The sequence below is a fragment of the Corvus cornix genome, chromosome 4 (assembly GCF_000738735.6).
Source record: "Corvus cornix cornix isolate S_Up_H32 chromosome 4, ASM73873v5, whole genome shotgun sequence".
Classification (NCBI taxonomy): Eukaryota; Metazoa; Chordata; class Aves; order Passeriformes; family Corvidae; genus Corvus; species Corvus cornix.
This window is the reverse complement of record NC_046334.1, coordinates 4,406,497-4,425,699: the sequence shown is the minus strand read 5'-3', so window position 1 is coordinate 4,425,699 and position 19,203 is coordinate 4,406,497. Positions and strand designations below refer to the sequence as shown.

General features: G+C 38.5%; 1 protein-coding gene across 11 annotated transcripts in view; it reads right to left on the bottom strand.

Moving 5' to 3' along the window:
- The window catches only part of KIAA1109 (KIAA1109 ortholog), an 88,895-nt gene that overhangs the window by 34,692 nt on the left and 35,000 nt on the right, over positions 1-19,203 (bottom strand). For all 11 annotated transcript variants that reach the window (XM_039550305.1, XM_039550295.1, XM_039550296.1 and 8 more), the window contains exons 23-43: positions 17,723-17,851; positions 17,396-17,515; positions 15,529-15,806; positions 15,163-15,413; positions 14,470-14,728; positions 13,232-14,075; positions 12,347-12,417; positions 11,693-11,866; positions 11,288-11,408; positions 10,322-10,468; positions 9,839-9,966; positions 9,540-9,742; positions 7,931-8,128; positions 7,061-7,272; positions 6,709-6,860; positions 5,726-5,876; positions 4,770-4,922; positions 3,289-3,529; positions 2,511-2,659; positions 1,863-2,082; positions 1,001-1,159 (exon numbers count right to left, since the gene is read on the bottom strand). In XM_039550305.1, the coding sequence (XP_039406239.1) occupies positions 1,001-1,159; positions 1,863-2,082; positions 2,511-2,659; positions 3,289-3,529; positions 4,770-4,922; positions 5,726-5,876; positions 6,709-6,860; positions 7,061-7,272; positions 7,931-8,128; positions 9,540-9,742; positions 9,839-9,966; positions 10,322-10,468; positions 11,288-11,408; positions 11,693-11,866; positions 12,347-12,417; positions 13,232-14,075; positions 14,470-14,728; positions 15,163-15,413; positions 15,529-15,806; positions 17,396-17,515; positions 17,723-17,851 (4,360 nt within the window). The remainder of the gene's footprint in view (positions 1-1,000; positions 1,160-1,862; positions 2,083-2,510; positions 2,660-3,288; positions 3,530-4,769; positions 4,923-5,725; positions 5,877-6,708; positions 6,861-7,060; positions 7,273-7,930; positions 8,129-9,539; positions 9,743-9,838; positions 9,967-10,321; positions 10,469-11,287; positions 11,409-11,692; positions 11,867-12,346; positions 12,418-13,231; positions 14,076-14,469; positions 14,729-15,162; positions 15,414-15,528; positions 15,807-17,395; positions 17,516-17,722; positions 17,852-19,203) is intronic.

Genomic DNA, 19,203 nt, shown 5'->3' with positions numbered 1-19,203 from the left:
ATACCCATGGAACACTAACACCACAGCAAATCTTACCATCACCGACTCTATTAATTCAGCAACATTAATTATATGGATACACAAGCCACATTGAGGTCTGTAACCTCACAAAGGTGGCATTCAGGATAAAGAAACAGCCTGATACTGCTGGAACTGGTAGAGGTTGTCCAACTCAAATTTGGAAAGAGTCTTGCAGCAGAGAAACACATTCCAGTTTATAAAGGAGCCACAATAGTTCAGCAATATGTACAGCACCATGATGTTTGTAGGATCAGACTACTGGTTCAATATTAAAAACAAACTAAAACAACTTATTGTGCCTAAGATTAATATAGGACAGCTGAAGGAGTGTTAATACAAAAAGATTCAAGTATAGTGTTAGTGAAAAAGAAAATTAAGACCCACATTTGAAAAGTCTGAATGATGACAGGCTGGCAAGAAAAATAATAAGGCTGCAATAAATTGTTACACATCTGTTTCTTTAATACATCTAAGACTTTCAGAAATATAGATTTTTCTCCATTCCCTTACACCAGTTAACCACGTCCCATTCCTAAGTCACTCTCAAAATAGATGTTTATGTTTAGTCTCAAAATTGAACTGAGAAAGAGCAAGGATTCCAATGCACACATTACAAAATAAGGATATGCAAATTGGATCAAAAATAGCCAACAGAATCGAAGGAACTCAGCAACAGAAAATGACTTTATGGCTTAACTTTTGGCAGCTACACATGGTTTTGGCAGCTACACTGACAGTCCCAAATGTAAAAAAAAAAGCTGAACTTTGGAGGCAGGGTGAGGGAAATTAAAACAACAGTTTTGCTTAAATCCTATCTTTTCATTTTCCAGTTTGCTGGGAAGTCCCACAAATACTATTTTCAATCAATTAAGTTCTGTTGAATTTAAGTCACACTCTCAATTACTTTCAGTCAGAATATGGCAAACACAGGCACAGCCAACCCAGAACCATCTCAAACTCAGCTGCAAATTAGCAATACCTGTTGGAAGGCTGTTGTGTCCAGACTTGGTGGCTGGACTTTCCTGTACGACACTCCCCCTGTTGCCCACAGCATTGGACATCCAGTTATAGAAACTCACAGAGGAGGGCTCAGACAGCAAAGGGTGTTCAGACAACATGTCTGTGGCCACAGTATTTCCTGTGCACATAAAGCAGAAGCTGCAGCATTTGTTCCATCAAAATCAACAAAAAACAAGGAACATGGCACAATTTCACTGGCAACACCAATTTACTATAAAAATAAGCCTAATTCTCAAGGTTTATTCCACTAAAATATGTGTCAAACAGCACTACAAGTGCTACCACAGAACTTACACGTGGCACTAATGGATGTTGCACTACACATGGCTTTGCATTTGCTCATCTCTACCATTAGTTAGAGGAAAGGAGTCATTAAGAAACCAAAATACCTCTTTTTCTGAACAATATCTTAGTCCCTGACAGCAAAGGAGAGAGGTTTTAGAGAAAATACAGTATCATATACAGTATTTAATTTACATATAAAGAAAACCCAATAACAATACACTCTGAAAAATAATACAGAGCATGAACATTTCAATGTTTCAAATTTCTCAAATTTTTGTTCCTAAGACCATTATTAAATATCTGCAAATTATCATACGCAATAGTAAACTAAGTTATTGAAATATTAGCCTTTTTGAGCTACTTACAAGGTCAAGAAAAAATGACCTTATTTATTCAAAAAGACTCATAAATTGAAGCTAAGTAAAATCAAGACTAAGAAAAGGAAAAATATTTTATTTATTCTGTTAGTTGCAATTTCTTTTCCCAACCTGATGCACTTGCAATTCTCCCTCTGGCTTACTTATGCTACATCATACCTGTTCTTGTTAAAGAGCTACTTTTAACTGCAGCTGTACTTCTTTGAGGAGTCCCTTCCAAAAGATTGTGCAGGCTAGGAAAACTCCCAGTCAGATAGCTGAGCAGACTTTCTTTCCTTGGACTTTCCCTGACTCCCATTCCGGAGCGGCCAACGTGCACTGGTGAATCTGTAGCTGTATCTCCACTGGTGTAACTCAAGGAATGATATGGATGAATGCCCTGTGTGCAGAAGAAATGAATGAAGTGCTGTGCAAACTGCAAAAAGGAAGCAACCTCTGGTCTGGATATGAGGTTGGAACACAGTAATTTTACTACAAGTTACTGGAGAGCTTTGCCAGTCTTAGATTTTGTATCATGATAGTTAAATCCTCGTTTCTGCTGCCATAAATAAAAGATCAAAGCCTATAAAGGTAAAGGCACATCCTTAAATGAAGGATGCACATGAAGTTAATTGGCAAGGGAAACAATAAAGAACAGATGTAGAATATAGGCCAACTGATGGAGCATCCCTTTTGTAGGGTCAGGAGCAGACCCTCCCTGTGTTATAGTTACTTTTTGCATGCATTTATTATCTGCAGCTATGGAATCCCTTCTGAAGAGGCCAGCTACAGCCCACTTTGCCCAGGTGCCCAGCCCTGCACACTTACCTTTATTTTCAGCACAGAATCACTGTGAGTGTGAGTCTTGGACAACTTCCTCATGATCTCAGCACCAGTGACAGGCCCGGAGGAAGCGCTGGCAGGGGGAGGGCGATTGGCTGTTCCTTCCAGGAGCATCGTGTGCTCGCTCACAGTAGCTGCACCCAAGGAAACAGTTTTCCTCATTTAGATACATTTGGATAACCAAGATTATCTATTATCAGGTGTATTTATCTACAGGTGGTCATGAACTTCCAAGTGCTGACACACACCTACACAGAGCTGTCTGATTTACAAATAAGAACACCTCAGACATGGGTCTGCTGGGTTTTGTTTAATAATCCAAAGTGCTTCTGCTCAACCAAAACAGATATTTTAGAGAAGGGGGCAAAAATTTCTGTTACACTGTATGATTACAAACAAGTTTCACACACAAACATCTTTGGGTTCACTCTCTTATAGCTGGTAACTGCTGCCTGCCTTTTAACTGCAAGGTAGAAAATCATTAAGTTGATTAATTTTGTGCAGGAAATAACAAGACAAAAGATGTGAAAAAAGACAGGTCTCCTATTTTGTTTTTCCCTGAACAAGCACTAATTATTGTAATACTATAATTACCATTGTTAGCAGCAGCTTTGGAAGGAAGGTGATATAAAAAAAGAAGCCTGATAATTCTAAAAAAGGAGACTATAATGTGTTCAAGCATTAAAACTAAAGATGATACAAATGCTCTGAGAGGAGCTACTTGTCCCTATGACTTTTTATGGAGACAGTAACACAAAAATACCTGCATCAAATTCAAACTCTGCTCCATCAGCACTCGTGTCACTCTGAAGACCCCCTCCATTGTCCAGTCCAAGGCCATCCTCATGCTCATGGCAGGCATTTGGCTGCAGTTTCATTGGCTGGGTTGGTCTGTGCAAGCTGACTCCTTTAAAGGCTGGGGTTACCACAATGAATTTCATCCACTGCCTTGCTAAGGCAACCAGACCTTTCTTAAGGGTCACTAAGGCAGGAAGGCCAACACTCTTTAAATAAAAAAATTTTAAAAATTAAAAATTCATATCACAGCATTTTGAAGTAAATTGGAGGGGAGAAGAAGTCAAAGCTCTCTTAAATCTCTGTGCTTAAGAGGCTTATGACAAACATGCTGGCACCACAACACATCAAGCAAGAAGCCAAAAAGCTGAGAGATAAAAATCACAGCTTTATTGAACACAGTAAATACATTTATCTACATGACCTGAGGATCTAGCCCAAGGGGCCAAAAATAGACAGGAAGCAGGTTTATTAAATATGAAGCTAAAAGTACTTGAGTAATTTTAAGGCTCTGAACTACGGGCTAAGATTCATAACAACTCTGTACAAACAGAACTGAAATTAAAAAGATTATATTTTATCCATTGTTCATAAGCAGTATTTTAAGAACATAAATTTCAGGCCAAATATAGGGATTGTTTTGATTACACCACTGAATTGTCCAAAAGAAAACAAAAGCTTGTTATTTTGACCACAAATCAAACTGTGCTATTTGTGCCACAAACTGTGCTGTTCCTGATCACTGGCTCTCAGCTGAATATGCTGCAAACCAAAGTGTTTAAATCTGACAGCTGTGGAATTGGATTATGAAAACGACACAAAATCAGGAATAAACACTCCTTCTTATGCCTGATGTTTGTTCAAATAACTATTTCCACTACAATCTAGACATTTACATTCTAAAGCCATCACGAAAGATTTGATTCTTAAGCCCTGAAGTTTGTACAATTCTAGTTCCTTCCTTAAACTGTCTGCATTATCCCATTGTTTCTAGAAGACATGAAAACTAGTTCCAAGGAGAGAGTTTGGAATAAGCTAACCAGTTCATGCACTTGCCTCAAGAACTGAGATTTATTCAATTTTAAAACCATGAAAAATGAAATCTTATAAAAAGGCTATTGAAATATAATAGAGAGGGAAGGAAATCTGATTTTAAAAGCCATATACAGTTTTAAAGGCATGCCTTTTTGGTTTATGATCTCTCATGTATTTACTAATAAAATAGTTTGATAAACATTATGCATATATATAGGCCATAACAAAAATGGCAGATGCCAAAGAAAATGAAACGAGAGAAACAATACTTAGCAATTTAAAGGTGCATATGAATTTGAATTGTATTTTCTTGTTTGATAACCTTCCTTAAACTGTTGCCAAAATTAAGACATTAGAATTGGTGCATCTGAAACTAAAGGACTGAGATATTTCCGGTTTTCCCAGGTAACTCACCATAGTGGCATCCTCAATAATGGAGTAATTTGCTTGATGAAGGTAATGGTGCAATATATTACAGAGTAAACAAGAAGGATTTTCTTGCAAGAAACGAGCCACTTTGGTAAGCCTGTTGTACTTGCTTCTCAGAGGAAAGTGCACACTTTTATTCTAGATTAAAATAAAAACATTTTCAACATATAAACATACTTGCAAACAGAGCATCAATGACAAGATTTCATCTATGATACAACAAACTTCTAACCCCATTTTGAACTTCTGCAACAAAGATTTGCCTCATGGGTACCTACCTTATTTGAAATAATGTATGTGAAAAATCATTCTTGATGCATATTTATTTATATGAAGCAATAAAAGAAAAGCCTGGATTCAAATTGCAGACCTTATAAAGTTACTTCTGGACTAACAGACATATGCAAAGCCAGCTGCAATTTCCAAAGAAACTTCTCATTCCTAGTTATAGACAAAACAGGCACTTCTTCTAATTTGGTTTAATGCTAGAAAGAAGGGAGGAAAAATAAATAGGAAGGGAGGTAAGAATAAGAGACTGCTGCAAAGGATAATTTTTGAGTAGAGCAGCAAACCAGCGTCACACTCAGGTCATCCATCTCACAATGCAAGACAGGATCTTGGCGTAGGTATCACATCAAAATCTTCCCACTAGATGGTGCCAATCAAACCAACAGCAAACAAATCTATTTCATAAAATATACCAGGCACTACAGCCATATTTCTTAGTCTTCTTTTACCTGGACATTCGCTCAGCAGTAACAGCTCTGAAATTTAGACTGTGTACAGAAAGCACAGCTACTGAACTCTTGTGACCAATTCCAAAGGCTCACAAGAGATGCTGTAAGTTTGCCAGTGAAAATATCCGGAATTCCAAAAACTATATATTACCTATCACACTGTCCTGTTCTGATATGCTCATTGATTTTATAAAGGTCATTTACCTCTAGAGCTTCTGTCATAATGCACCCCATAACAGCACAGATTCGCAGGGTTCCTTCAGTTTCCAGTTTATTTAATGATGACTTCACTTGATCAATGGGAACAAGCCAAGCGCCAACTGCAGGCGTTGCAGTGCTCAGGAGGTTCAGCTGCCTGTGGAGAAAAATAAAGAGAAAGGGGTGTTCACAGGCAGCAGCAGCCATCAGCAGGATTTTCTGATGCTATTATGAACAGTAGTCAAGTGAGGTGGGACACTGATGCAAAGTAATACACACAGACTTACTGCCCAGAAAACAAAAGCTGGCAAAAAGTACCTAAGGCAATTTTTGTTTTACTCACTCACACACTCACAGTTCTTCCCACTTTTGCTACTGCTATTCCTTCTCCTTTTCCCATTTGATTCCCTACTGAAATCATACAGTTTGAAATTCTCATCACTGACTGAATCCCACATGAACTGTTGTTACATGTCATGAACGACTTTAGCTAAAGGACTGAGGCAAGAGTACCAGAAGAGTATTTTCTATCATATGGCTCTGAAAAACTAATCTTAGAAAGATGTATTTTGACCTTTATAGTGCAAAGGCAGTAAGATCATGGAGGATATCAGGTTGAATACCAAAAGCACTGAGCTGTTCACTAGCATCTCACCTACCCAAAACAAATACCCTCCCCTGCCTTTATCCCTCACACATTTCCATCTCACCAGAGTTGTTAGTGAGGCCTTTTTGTTTCATTTGGGTTTTTTACTCTACCTTTTTTCTTCTTTTAATCATGCCTAGCTAACAATTTTTAGCAGCACTTCCATAGAAATGACAACAGTAAAAAACTGAAGCAAGTCTTACTGTGATATACACAAACTCAAAATTACCATTTCCAGAGAAGCTTCAAAAATTATTGAAATTCCATTCAGAACCTACCAAATACAAATGCAACTTAAAGCAGAACTGCCATTTTCTTTCTTTAAAATCAGGTAAAATTATACCTTGAATATATATGGGCTGGGGAGCGCACATTGGTGGGGGCTGCAAAACTAAACCAAATTTCTTTGATTGTCAACTTCATGCTGCAGGAGTCAGGGGGAGGAGGCATCAAGGGGATATCTTTTTTCAGATCATCAGATTCAACACCTTCATCCTTAAAAAAAGGAATTGTGAAGTCAGAAGAAGGGAAATTGTTTTCCAAAATTATTACACTTAAAAGCACTAACATACTATACCATGCTCGTAACTTTTTTTTTTCATTGACCCTCCCAAGGGATCCTGCAGAAAGCTGGAAGTTTAGTGTCTAAGCAGACAGTATGAGTGACCAATCATTTCTACCCAGTATGAACATACCTGCTCATCTGAAACTGAATTTCCATTAATATCTGAAGAGGGACTTATTCTGTCACAAGGGAGGTTATCTTCAGACACATCAGTGTTGTAACCACTACCAGTTGGGGAATCTGAAGAGTTGTTTGATGCAAGCAATCCACCTCTCTCTGTGTCTCTTGATTTACCCATGACTCCAAATGTGTTATACAACACTGCCCCAGACTGTCTTCCCCCTGTAAAAGTACCCAGACTGTAAAGGCTGGCAGCACATAAACAGCTGTAAGTTATGTCCCATAGAAAAGATCTGCACTTAAGCAGAGAAATACACATGGTTTTGGTTAAGCAAGATGGATTAACATTTCATTCAACAACTTATCACTACACTTTCGAGCTTCCGATGGTTTATCACAAGCAGATGAAGAGTATTCACATAGAGACTGTTTTTAAATACTATTCTCTGAAAAAAATAATCCGGATGATAGAAAATACATATGTACTGTGGGTTTTTTGTTTCTTTCTGAAGCTAGCTTCTTTCCCCTCCCAGAGAAAACTCTGGCTCTATAATGCACTTTTTGTGGGTGAGGTCAGGATTTAAGTGATTAGTGAAAACATCAATTTCAACCTTCACTTCAAGCTCAGAAACTGATGAAACCAGTTCATATGAAATTATTTCATACACTATATAAGTGGTACAACTAAAAATGTCTTTATTGTATAACCTATGAAATTTATTTACCACAGACATGTGCTATTCAGTATCACCTAGATTCAACGATTTCTAATCAAGTAATTGCTAAACAAGAGGACCTAACAACAGAATTGGCAGTAATCTCATAAAACAAAATAATACAAAGCTTTATAATATATAATATAAAGCTTTTAAAGTTTTACCTTTTATAGTTAAATTTTCAATTCCACACTCAAACATTATCCAACCCCACTTCTCTTGACTAGGACCAATTCGAGCTACATCTGGAACAGCTTGTTGATCTGTTTCATCCACAAAAGCAAACTCATCCAACTCTTCCAAAGTAAAAAGAACTTTTGATTTCCCAAAAGGAATGGCTGTTATTGCACAAGTTCCAATATCTGTGAAAATAAACATATTTACTACTTTGTTACAAAATGGAAAAAACTTTACATCTGCAGACAGCTCTCTGAAGTTTAGAGTGTTTTGGGGGAGTTATCCATTTAGTATTCCGCAAATAGGAAGCGGCGGGGGGGGGGGGAAAGAAAGAAAAAGTTTAACATTGAAGCACAAGCAAGAAAAAGAAGCACAGAAAGAGGGAAAAAAAAAGTCTTTCTCCTGGTATGTTAATACAGGCAGGAAAATTTTTAAATTTGGAAAAAAACAAGGACTGAGCAACATTTTAAACAATTTTATACCTAAATGTCAAATACATGAGGAAGACAACTACACTGAGTCACTTTATATCCCTTTTAATCCTTACTCGCTGCCTCCAATTTCTAACTGCATCCACTTCTGAAGTATACACGAAATGCTAAAATCTGAAGAAAGGCTCTTCCCAACCTTTTGAATAGAAGATGGTGACTTTTCTTGGTTAGAATGCCAAAACTGGCCCTCTTGATTGTCTGCAGCATACCTGATACAGGGCACTTTTGCTAAGATTCTACCCATAACTAAGTAGAAACGGATGTAACCATTTTAGTCTTCTCTCACTGTTTTTGTTTTCCTCACAAAATTTCATTGCCTCACTCATCTTTGCAGAGCAGTGGGAGTTTTGTTGTTTATTTATTTATTGCGTATTTTTTAATCATACTGGCTTTACAGAGTACTTCCTCATGTCTAAAGACTCCTGTTCATCATGGGATTGACTAAAAACTGGTATAGATTCCATCAAAACTGAAGAAGTTTAACAAAAACTGCCTCTACTTTTGGTCATCTTTTCCTGTTTAGTTTTCCCAGGATCAGGAGTTACAGTAAAATTTAATTCATAGCTTCTTTAAGACATTTCCTTAACACAAACAAGGAGGAAGTCAACTGGGTAATCTCATTTTCAGTTTTAAAACCACTCTAGTTAAAAACCTACTTAAAACTTGTCATGGTGAAATTGCTGGTACAACAGGCACATCATTGAAAGTGTTAGAAAGCAGTAAGAAAGCAAGTAAGTGTAATTCATTCCCTGCATAAGGTGACAAAGAATGGTAGCTGAAAAGAGATCAGCTGGGAGGAAGGGAGCTCAGGCCTCAAATTCCAGCAGTGCAGATCAGTATTTACAGTGCAACACATCTGCCACACAAACTGCTTACAAGTTTGTCTAGACAGTTTGTAGTTTGCCCAAGTTTAAATCTAGCACTTAGTGGACTCACAGAAAATAATTCATCCCAAACTTTTTTCACATGTCTGCAAAACCTTCAGGTGCAAGTGGCTTTTTATCTGTTGATAAAAAAGCCACAACCAAACTACAAGATAAAGACCAACTATAACCAGTTGATTCTACGAAAGCTGACATTTCCACATTTTAATATTGTTTAATACCTGTTGTATCAAGACCTCTAAGCTGTCCATGAACACGATGGATGTTCAATTTAGCAGCAATTTCTTTTCCTTTTTCTGCTCCAGAATTGGATCTCAGTGAGCCAGAAGACTGGGGCTGCATTTTGCTGGTTTGGATGTAACGATCGAATGTGACAGAATTCCTCCCAGTTTCTGCATTGTTCGAAGTCTCCTCAACTATACCCCTTTTCAGTGTCAGGGAGAAAAAACAATTAAGCAAATCTCGAGATAAACAAATATGTCTAAAGGTTGTGACAAATAGTGACATGAACTATTCTTACCTGTTCATACGAACTTGAGTAGCAATTCTATCAAAACACAACGCTACTAAGGAAACGTGAGTCACAGTTTTGCTGGAAGAAACTCCTGGGGATTCATCCACAGATGCTTGTAGCAAACACAGGTTCACCTGTACACAGAATTGCATCAGAGTAAAAACACTTAGAAAAGCGTTACATTAATCACTAATTTCTGATACAATCTTGTCTTATACTTTCAGTAAAAAGAAAAATAAAACCATCACACCTAGAACATAATTTAAAGACATGGCAGCCAGTTACCCCTACAGTGGTTGTTATATAACTATTGCACATTCTACCATCATAAAATTAAGCAGCTCCAAAACAGCCTATCCTACTCCAAACATTAGTTCTCTAGCACAAATGCACAGCTTCACTTCAGCTTTTGGGGAACAAACAGGGATGCAAAATAAGGGTCATTTTGTGAGGCACTTTTCTACTAATAAGCTAAAAAAAAGCTGTTACCTTTGGAACAGTAACATTGGCCTGAAGACCTTTAATTGTCACGTTATCTTGCTTAAGTGAGAGATTGGTCTGTGCTGGTCCCTGGTTTGTTGTTCCTGTTGTGGTGGTGTCTATTTTTGTTCCTCTGATGTCCTGCTTCGAAGATAACTTGAAGAGGGGAGGAAAATAATTTATTAGCACAAACTCAAGAGCTGCTGAGCTCAGGAGTAACAGGATATTTTATCAGCACTGAAGCAGCAAGAGATTTTGACTTTATTTTAGGCAATTTACCACGATTTTCCAGAACAAAGGCTCCAGCACTTAGAGGTACAGTAGGTCTAAAACCATAAGGGCAGCAGTGACATTCTGCAGTAAACTTTAACAACCAGACTTCAGCTAAAAGTTTGAAGTCTACACATGTAAATTATATAAAACAACTTACTATAAAGCAAATTATTAGTGTCCACTACACTGTGGAGTCTAAAGAATCATAAAATATAAATATGGTCATTACCTTGGACAGAAAGAACTCCTAATTCTGTAGAACTACCATACAATTCTTTTTAAGTTAAATTAATTTTTTAAAGTCTCAGATGAACTGCAAAAAAACCCACAGGCACTTTCACAGCTCTCCCTAACTACTGTAGAATAATAAATAACGTCTCACTGAGATGAATGTAATACTTAAGAATATCAGTTATAGTAATTTCAAAGAACAGAATGTGTGATTTGATCTCAGGTAAATTACTGTAGCTATGAACTAGACCATCCAAAACAGAAAAACTTCAATCCTGGAAGAGATTTTTGGTCACTGAAAGACAGTATGTAGGAGTTGAATATAAAAATGTATGCAAGTATGCATTCAAAATTAATATAACATTTAGCTACTATATCTCAAAACACTAAATTCAATTCAAACTTTCTGTGTAAGATACAGAATAGACCATTCTCTCAAATCCATGTGGATTTCCCTTGTTCCTTCCTCACATTTTCTGAGAAGCTGGTCTTGCTGTTCTGCACAGCATCCCGCAGGACTTTGCAGTGCAGGTCATCCACGATCGCTGCCGGGTGCCGGGAGCTGGCACAGTGCACCATGGCCTCGATGTACCTGGGAGAGGAAACCAGCCACAAGAGACCATTTAAACTCCCAGTTTCACATGGCACACCATCAACCACGTGTAATTAACACTACAGAGGAAAAAATAAGCACTGGCAGACACAAAGGGCACTTCCCATTCTTCCAGTCACCTCATAGGAAATGCAGAATTACATCCACTCGGTACCAGGCCCTGCTGTTCCAGCAGCCACATTATTCAATCCTTTTACATAAGCTTTTGCTGAACAGAACAGCTGTGATTTCAGAAAATTTTAGTATCATCAAAATAAAGTTACCTATCCAGTGCCTCTGCTACAAGAGGAGTCAGAACTACATCGACAGTTCCTTTTACTTCCACTATTGCCGTTGTCCGTGTCTGGAAGACCGGGTGATCCAACGTCCATTCCTCTGTTATTGTTTCATCATCTGTATTCTCTGCAGACTTCTTATCCAAAGGAGTGTAAGGTGTGCTAAACAAGTCAAATACACATTCATGATCAGGCTTTGGAAAAACAAATACAGGAGTGTTCTGGTGACATTTTAATTCTTAATAAAATCCACGTAATGGCAGGTTTCTTCTACCATATAGCTTAGAAAGTACACAAATATAATCTCAGGGCAAGGCCCTCCCTAGTCGCAAGTTCAGCTTCTGGCAAAGAAATGGACACTTGCCATTAGCACCTCCAAATTCATCTAAATTGAATCACCATTTGCAATCCTGAAAACGTACAAGTGAAATAATTTAATGCTTGCACTGTGTACTTTCTTTTTGACCACACCCAAATATTTCATAATAGAATGATCTGTTCTGAAATAGATCAGGTACTGAAAACTACTGCTGTAAATCAAATTTTGAAAGGGCTAATGGGAGCCAAAATATTTAAGACAAGTATCAGAAAAATCCTACTCTTAAAAAATACGCTAATAATGTCAGGCTGTGTTCAACTTACTTGGATGTTGATCCTGTAAGCTGCATGCCTCTGTCCAGTAATGAGTTAGCTGTGAGACCCTGTTTAACAATCTAAGATAAAAGTGCAAAGAAATTTATTACATTCCTTCCATATATGAAAAATTCCCCAACCAAGGAATCTTTAAAAATTCGCCTTAAAGCCATTTTTCTTAAAAGAATCCCTTAGAAGCAGATTCTCCAATATAGGATACAGGAACTCCTAGGTTTACTTTTTTAATTCCTTGAAAAATCGGATTATACAGCATTTACATAAACATTGACTCACTGGTTTTAAAAAAAACCCTTCAAATACTAATCTACAAAAGGTTTGCATGAACACAAACCTTTTCTGCCAAATGATAACAAATTCCATTCCAGAGCTCAAACACCTATTTTCTATCAAGTCATTTCCATTAATTTTCATGTACTTCATTTCAGCTCCTTCCTTAAGCATGTATGCTCAGGTCATTTAAAAAAAAATAATCATTTCCTAAATCTGAGTTGCAATTTTATTTTGAAATAAAGCACTGAGAGCCTAAATTATACTTTATCAGCGTTAAATGTAACGTTACTGCAACTTGGTATAACATATTGTAAACAAAATTCACATAAATATCCTTCAGCTGTATAGCACTCAACAGCCAGCATTTTTTAGTGCAACAGTGATAATTCAGAACACACATCCACAGAATTCGAACTCCATCTTTCCTTGTCCACAACCTCCCAGCCACTCAGCCCCACTATCTGAAGTCAGAAGTTCAAGGTATTCCTTAACTAAAAGCCAAGAAAATTCAAGTTTCTTCTAGCTTATTCATACAACTGGTACTAAGCCATTTTAAGTTATTTTGATTTCTTACTCCTTTCTCTACTCCTCCATCTTCCATACCTTAAAAGTTGGGACAGAGAGTTGCTCAAAAGATGAGGAACTTTCTTCACTCGTTGGTGTGTCAAGGTCTAAAGGGCGATGTAATGAGGATTTGGAAGTTCTTTTGTTAGTTGGATGCTTTACTGACCAGTTGATCACCTGGAACTGTGTAAGGTAATTTTGGTAACATGCCATTACAGGCTGCTGGGAAGTTATTTGCTCACGTTCCACAGTCTTCTCAGAGTCCAGGACATACATGTTGTCAACGTGCTCATCATCTCCTCCCAGAGCTGAAACAAATGAAGCCTGGGAAGGATGAGTCTTAATTGGCAACGTTTTCATATCCTGACTAATTTCTCCATGGATTGTGCTTGTTAAGGGCCCTTCCACACTGTGATAAATAGACCCCCTACTGTATTCAGTTTTCTGAGCTTGCTTTTTTCTCTTCTTCCTCCCTGGATAGGTTCCTGGACCTTCATCACTGCTTATGGGCTCAAACTCTTCTGCAGCTGAAAAATAAGCCTCGCTGTCCGCCATGGACATGCTGGAATCCATCGAGCGGTACTGGTGGAACGAGTTTGAATCTGCTGAGGGAGTGTAGGGGAAAGAGCCAAAGCTCCTCCTCTGCTTTGGGGAGTCCAGGACGTTCTCGTCGCTGCGGGACACGTCGCTGCTGAACTGCACTCCCACGGGGACGGGCTGCTTGTCTCCATAGAACGCTGCCGTGAGGCTCTTGGTGCTGCCGAGCCGGGTGGAGCACACGGACGCTTGTCTTTTCAGTGGGGACCTCATGGGGGACTGGCCCACAGGCCTCTCCTGGGGGCCAGGGGACACAGGCCGGCCCTCTGCACCCTCCACCGCGACACTGGGAACGAAAATAAACACTTCACTTCCTCATTGCATTACTAATGCTTCTCTTCCCACACTGTACAACCTGTCAAATGCATCAGTGATTCTGTGACTTTCTGTTAGTGTAACCATTATCTTCATAATGCTGGCTGCATACCGAATTCTGCCACTTGTCTACACACAGAGGATGTAAAGCCAAACATTTAACAGCAAGTGCTGGTGTCTTTACATGCTGGATTTTCTACCTTAATCAGGTAACCATCCCCTGTCAGGGATCCAAAGTTGCATTCAAGCCAGGAAATGAATTTCAGCAGCACCATTTTTCAGCTTTAAAAATTGCTAAATCAATTTCTTACATCTTGGAGCATTCAAAAGTTGAATTATGCACCGACCTGGACAGGAGTACTAACCTTCCATGAGCATCTTCCCTTTTTGCACTGGGCAGGAACTCCTTCTGTCCCAGGTGATCCTCAGCAGTAGATGAGGGGCTGTCCTTTTCCCCTGCAAGCAAGGGCAGGGCAGCACTGGAGCTGCTCGTTTCCTCTGAAGAGGATGAGGAGCTGTGGGAGCGCAGCGGCACCTGGAGGCTCAGGTGTTGTGCTTTCCTTTCCATTTCTATCCCCACAGATCTGCAGTCCCATTCTTTTCTTTTGACACCATTTGCTTTACCTAGGATCAGGGACAGAAAAGAAAAACTGAATATCTGATAACACAACTGCAGTGGACTCTTCCCTGCCTACTAAAATAAAAATCATTATTAAATAAAAGCCGTAGGTTTGAAATGCATGCACATATTAGCACGTTGTACTGACAAAAATTGATAAAATCATGGCAGCAAAATATCAGATTGTCTTGGTCGGCTCCCTTTTATATACATAGAACAGATACAAGCCAAAAAACTCTTTTACTCAGAAAGGAGTTGCATGTTAATATAAAAATCCAGCACATGAAAGCTTGCTCAAGCTCTGTCTGCTCTTAGAAGGGGTCAGGACACAAGAGCACAAGCAGTTGTACCAGACTCATAAACACTATAAATAGCAAAACATTAAGAAACTATACTTTTGGGCAAAATAGAGTAAAAATACAGTACAGTGCATTCTCACCATCTAAAATTTTAGGAATCTCCTTAGTAATTATCCATTCTCCTGGCTGAAGTAAAGACTGTCCATAAAACATATCAGATTCTGCACTTGTGCTTGAGAAAGCAGAGCTGCTTGAAGGTGTCAATTCCTCAAGTTTGAAAAAATCCAGTCCCGTTAAGGTGCCACCAAAGAATCGACAACCACCGAGACAGCCACACTTGTTCTTGCTTCTCTTATTTCTCAAATTATCATCAGGCCACAAAAACCACAACCTAAAAAAGGCAGAAGAGCAGAAAATAAAACAAAAACATGACCATGCTGAAGCTCAGCGAAAGCAAGATTCAAAGATATCCCTTTAAATGCACCTCCCTCAACCGCATCTCTCACCTCTTGGTTCGGTTATCGTGCGTTTCCAAGAAATGCCTCTGCACTTCGTGTTTAGAAGGATGATCTGCAGCTAAAGCGATGTCAGCAGTGATGAGGCCCAGGTTGACAGAGCCAGCTTCCAGCCAATATGCCCTCCTCAATATTGGCTGGAGGCCAGTTCTGCAGTTGTTCACCTGCTCAACATATTGTCTGAGCTGAAGGTCCTGGATGGCCGCGCTGACGCCTTCCCCAACAGACTGGTTGTGCAGGTTGCAGTTTGCAATGCGTATGGCACCCATCTGAAAACGGGATTTAGACATGAATCCTGACTATTTGTGAGTGAAACAAAGGAAGAATGGCCTTAAACCAGTTAACACATCACATACTACAGCCCAAAAAGATCTCAGTAAACTTCTCTCCAGGGAAGCAGTTTTATATACAGGTCAGCACACACATAAAAGAAGGCAACTTAGAAATTAATCTCAGACACTTTGTACTTAACAAAAAATAAAGCATTTACTTAGAAAGCATCCTTTTGTAAACAGATCAAAACAGAAAACAACTGTCAACAGATGTTGTAATGAAACTTTAAAAAACTTAAATCATTAACTTCTTCACTGTCATCTAAAACCCAAGAAACCTGAAACTTTCCAACTTGCTTAGTCTTCAAATAATCTGAAGACATTGGAGCTAGTTTCCTGCACAGCTTGAGTTCTCTCCAAAATGTCAACACAAAGCACCTGAAATTTCAGATCGAGTCTTACAACTCTAAAACAAGGAAAGCTGAAAGATAATACAGCCATGGCAGAGCTACCCCCAGGGTTAATATTAAATTATTGCTTCTCATCTCTGTCACAGATTACAAAGGACCACGAAAACCATTTTTTTTTAATTTGAATGAAACACATTCAGGATGTAATTTTCTAGAGTGGTTCAGGTTATTAAGCTGCCTTTGAAAATACTGCCATTCTTATTTATGCCTGCAGACACCGTTAATATTTATGACGGTGCTTTTTAATATTGGATTCAAAAGAATTTGGAGGCTCAAATGTATTTTTTTACTGCCACAGGGCAAAAAGCCATTCAAACCATGAGATACCGCGTCATTAAAAAAATATCTAAAATAATTACCACCGCCCTTTAGTTAGATTCTTGCTCATAATGTGAAGCTGCGCCCAAAACTTTTAATTTTAAGTCTACCATTTAAAACTGTGTTTATTAACTAACAGCACAATTACTACCCAGTTATGTCAGCAAGGCAGTTTTCTTCTTTTCTGTTGTTACTGTAACTCAACTGTATCTAAACTTATATTTTGCTACACTGAATAAATTATTCCTTTTTTATCCTGTGCAGTAGGATAATGGAGAGAATATCAGCTTTTCTCTGCACAGCCCTTTTTGAACAGTGGATTCAGTCGGGCAGTGGCACAAACACTTCTCCCTTCTCTACCAAAGATAGATCTAAATTCACACAAGAGGATCATGAGTTGTTCAGCACTGACTTGTACATGATCCATATCAATCATTTCCATTTGCTGAATTATTAATTCACAGCACAAGTTCTTAGCAGCTCTCAGGTACAAATACTGAGATTTATATGATTTATATTGCCTGGTGTGTTCTAAATTATTTTACACCAATTCTGCAGCTTCCACTTTTATTTTGGGAGACATATACTCCTCCTTACCATTTTCCAACATAATTAATGGGATTAATAAGTAGAAGCCAAACTGACCGACTCCTGGTCCAGTCCATGATGACGTTTTATCCCTTAAAGTTCTAGGAATTCTGCTTAGTCCACACTGCATGCAAGGAAGATATTCTATCAAAAATATAAATATCTCTATCGACAAAGTATTTTAATTGCTGTTAAGAGAAATATTTTTACCTTGATATTGGTGGCACAGCCATGTTCTACCACATACAGATCTGCTCCATCCATGGCTAAGCGTGTCATCGTGTACTTCAAGTCATCAGACGTTGGGCACGGCCCAGGCACAGAGTTCATCTAAAGGAAAAGGGAAAAGAATGAATAAAGGAAAGACATATCAATGTCCATTAGGAGCTTAATTTGTGGCAATCCTTTTATTTATGTTGTGTTTAACATTCAACTTGACTGTACTCCACGTGTCTTAGTAACGTTAAGGCTGGTTTCTGAACTGCTCCAGAGAACCTGTGCATGTACAGAGAGCAGTAAGGACGGATGAAAAGGTACCTTTGGGTCACAAAAGCGGCGATCGATGCCGTGCTGGCACAGGATTACGGATTTGGGCCGCTCCAGCTCAAACTCCCTGCACACCACGTGGAACACAAAGGTCTGGCCCCATTCCAGAAGACAGGCGAGCTGTAAGCAAACAACAGCACATTGTCCATCATCACCCACACAAAAATGGACTTGTGGTGTTTGATGGAGAACAGACAACAACCCCAGGAGTTGGGACATGAGCAGGAGGCCTCACCACACCCTCCTGGCTGCAGCACCTTCCTGCTACTCAAGGCTGATTTTTAATCTCGTGTGCACCACAACATGCAAGTGTGTACTTTTTCACGGAAAAGCACGGTGACATTCAACAATTTCCTAAATTATTTCTTAATAAAAGGCAGCAGCTCTTGCTCTTACAGTCAGCTGAGAACTTCATTGTAAAGACAGAGCTCCCCACACTTTATCACAAAGAATACCTCAAGGTACTTCATTACTATTCATAATTTAAATGTCAGATTTACTTGTATAAAAGCAAAAAAGTTACATTTAGAAAGCACAGGAGGAAACTGGCTCAACAAAACACTGCTGATTCTTGCTAGATCTAGTAATTAGCCTATTGTTGATTTAAGTCTTTTATATAGTTAGCGTGCTCATAAAGGAAATGATTCATGACTGTCTGTCTCTATTATGAGAGGGAAATGGGTTTTCTTTGGCTTGCCAAAGGAAAGGGCACTTAAAATCGGCAGTAATTTGAATGGAATTTAATACAGCTATGACTGTCCTGCACAAAATCTCTTCTCCTCCATTCAGTGTAGTCCCTTCCCAAATTCTTGCAATACATCAAACTATGGAAGGAAAAAAGCCTATGAACCTGAAACAGCAAATGCAAGTTCTGCTCCACAACAGTGCTGACAACTTAAAATAAAAATCCTGTATGATGCATACAATTGAGAATGGCTTTGTAAGGGAAGAAAATCTTTAGGTTGCATTAAACATTTAGAAATGTTCTTTAACCTTCGAGTACTTTGAATCAACTGAGTTTAATTTTGAACCATAGAGCAGTGGAGCAAATACGACAAATCATCTAAATCAGTGGCAGCATTTCGGGAAGTACCACCACAGACATCTGTATATGTAGCAAGAAAATGTCTATTCTTTAGACTTACTAAACTTGCTTGTATGCCTTATTTTGATTTTATTTGCTGCAGAAGTCTCCTAATGAAATATGTGTTTAATCCTAAAAAATAATGCCAATTTTTAGAGGAACAAGAAGATGTAGAAGTGTCTTAAAAATTTAAAAATAAATAAAGCAAATAGTAACTACCAAATAGAATGTATGTACTTTTCTTATGCCTCAATACACTGGCAAAGCAACCCTTCTTTAAAGATCTGGCAGACCACACCAGAAATGAATCAAAATGATCTGCCTGTTGTAAACCTGGAGCCATTCACCTAGCTGGAAAGACAAATGTAACATAAATGGCAAAATTAAA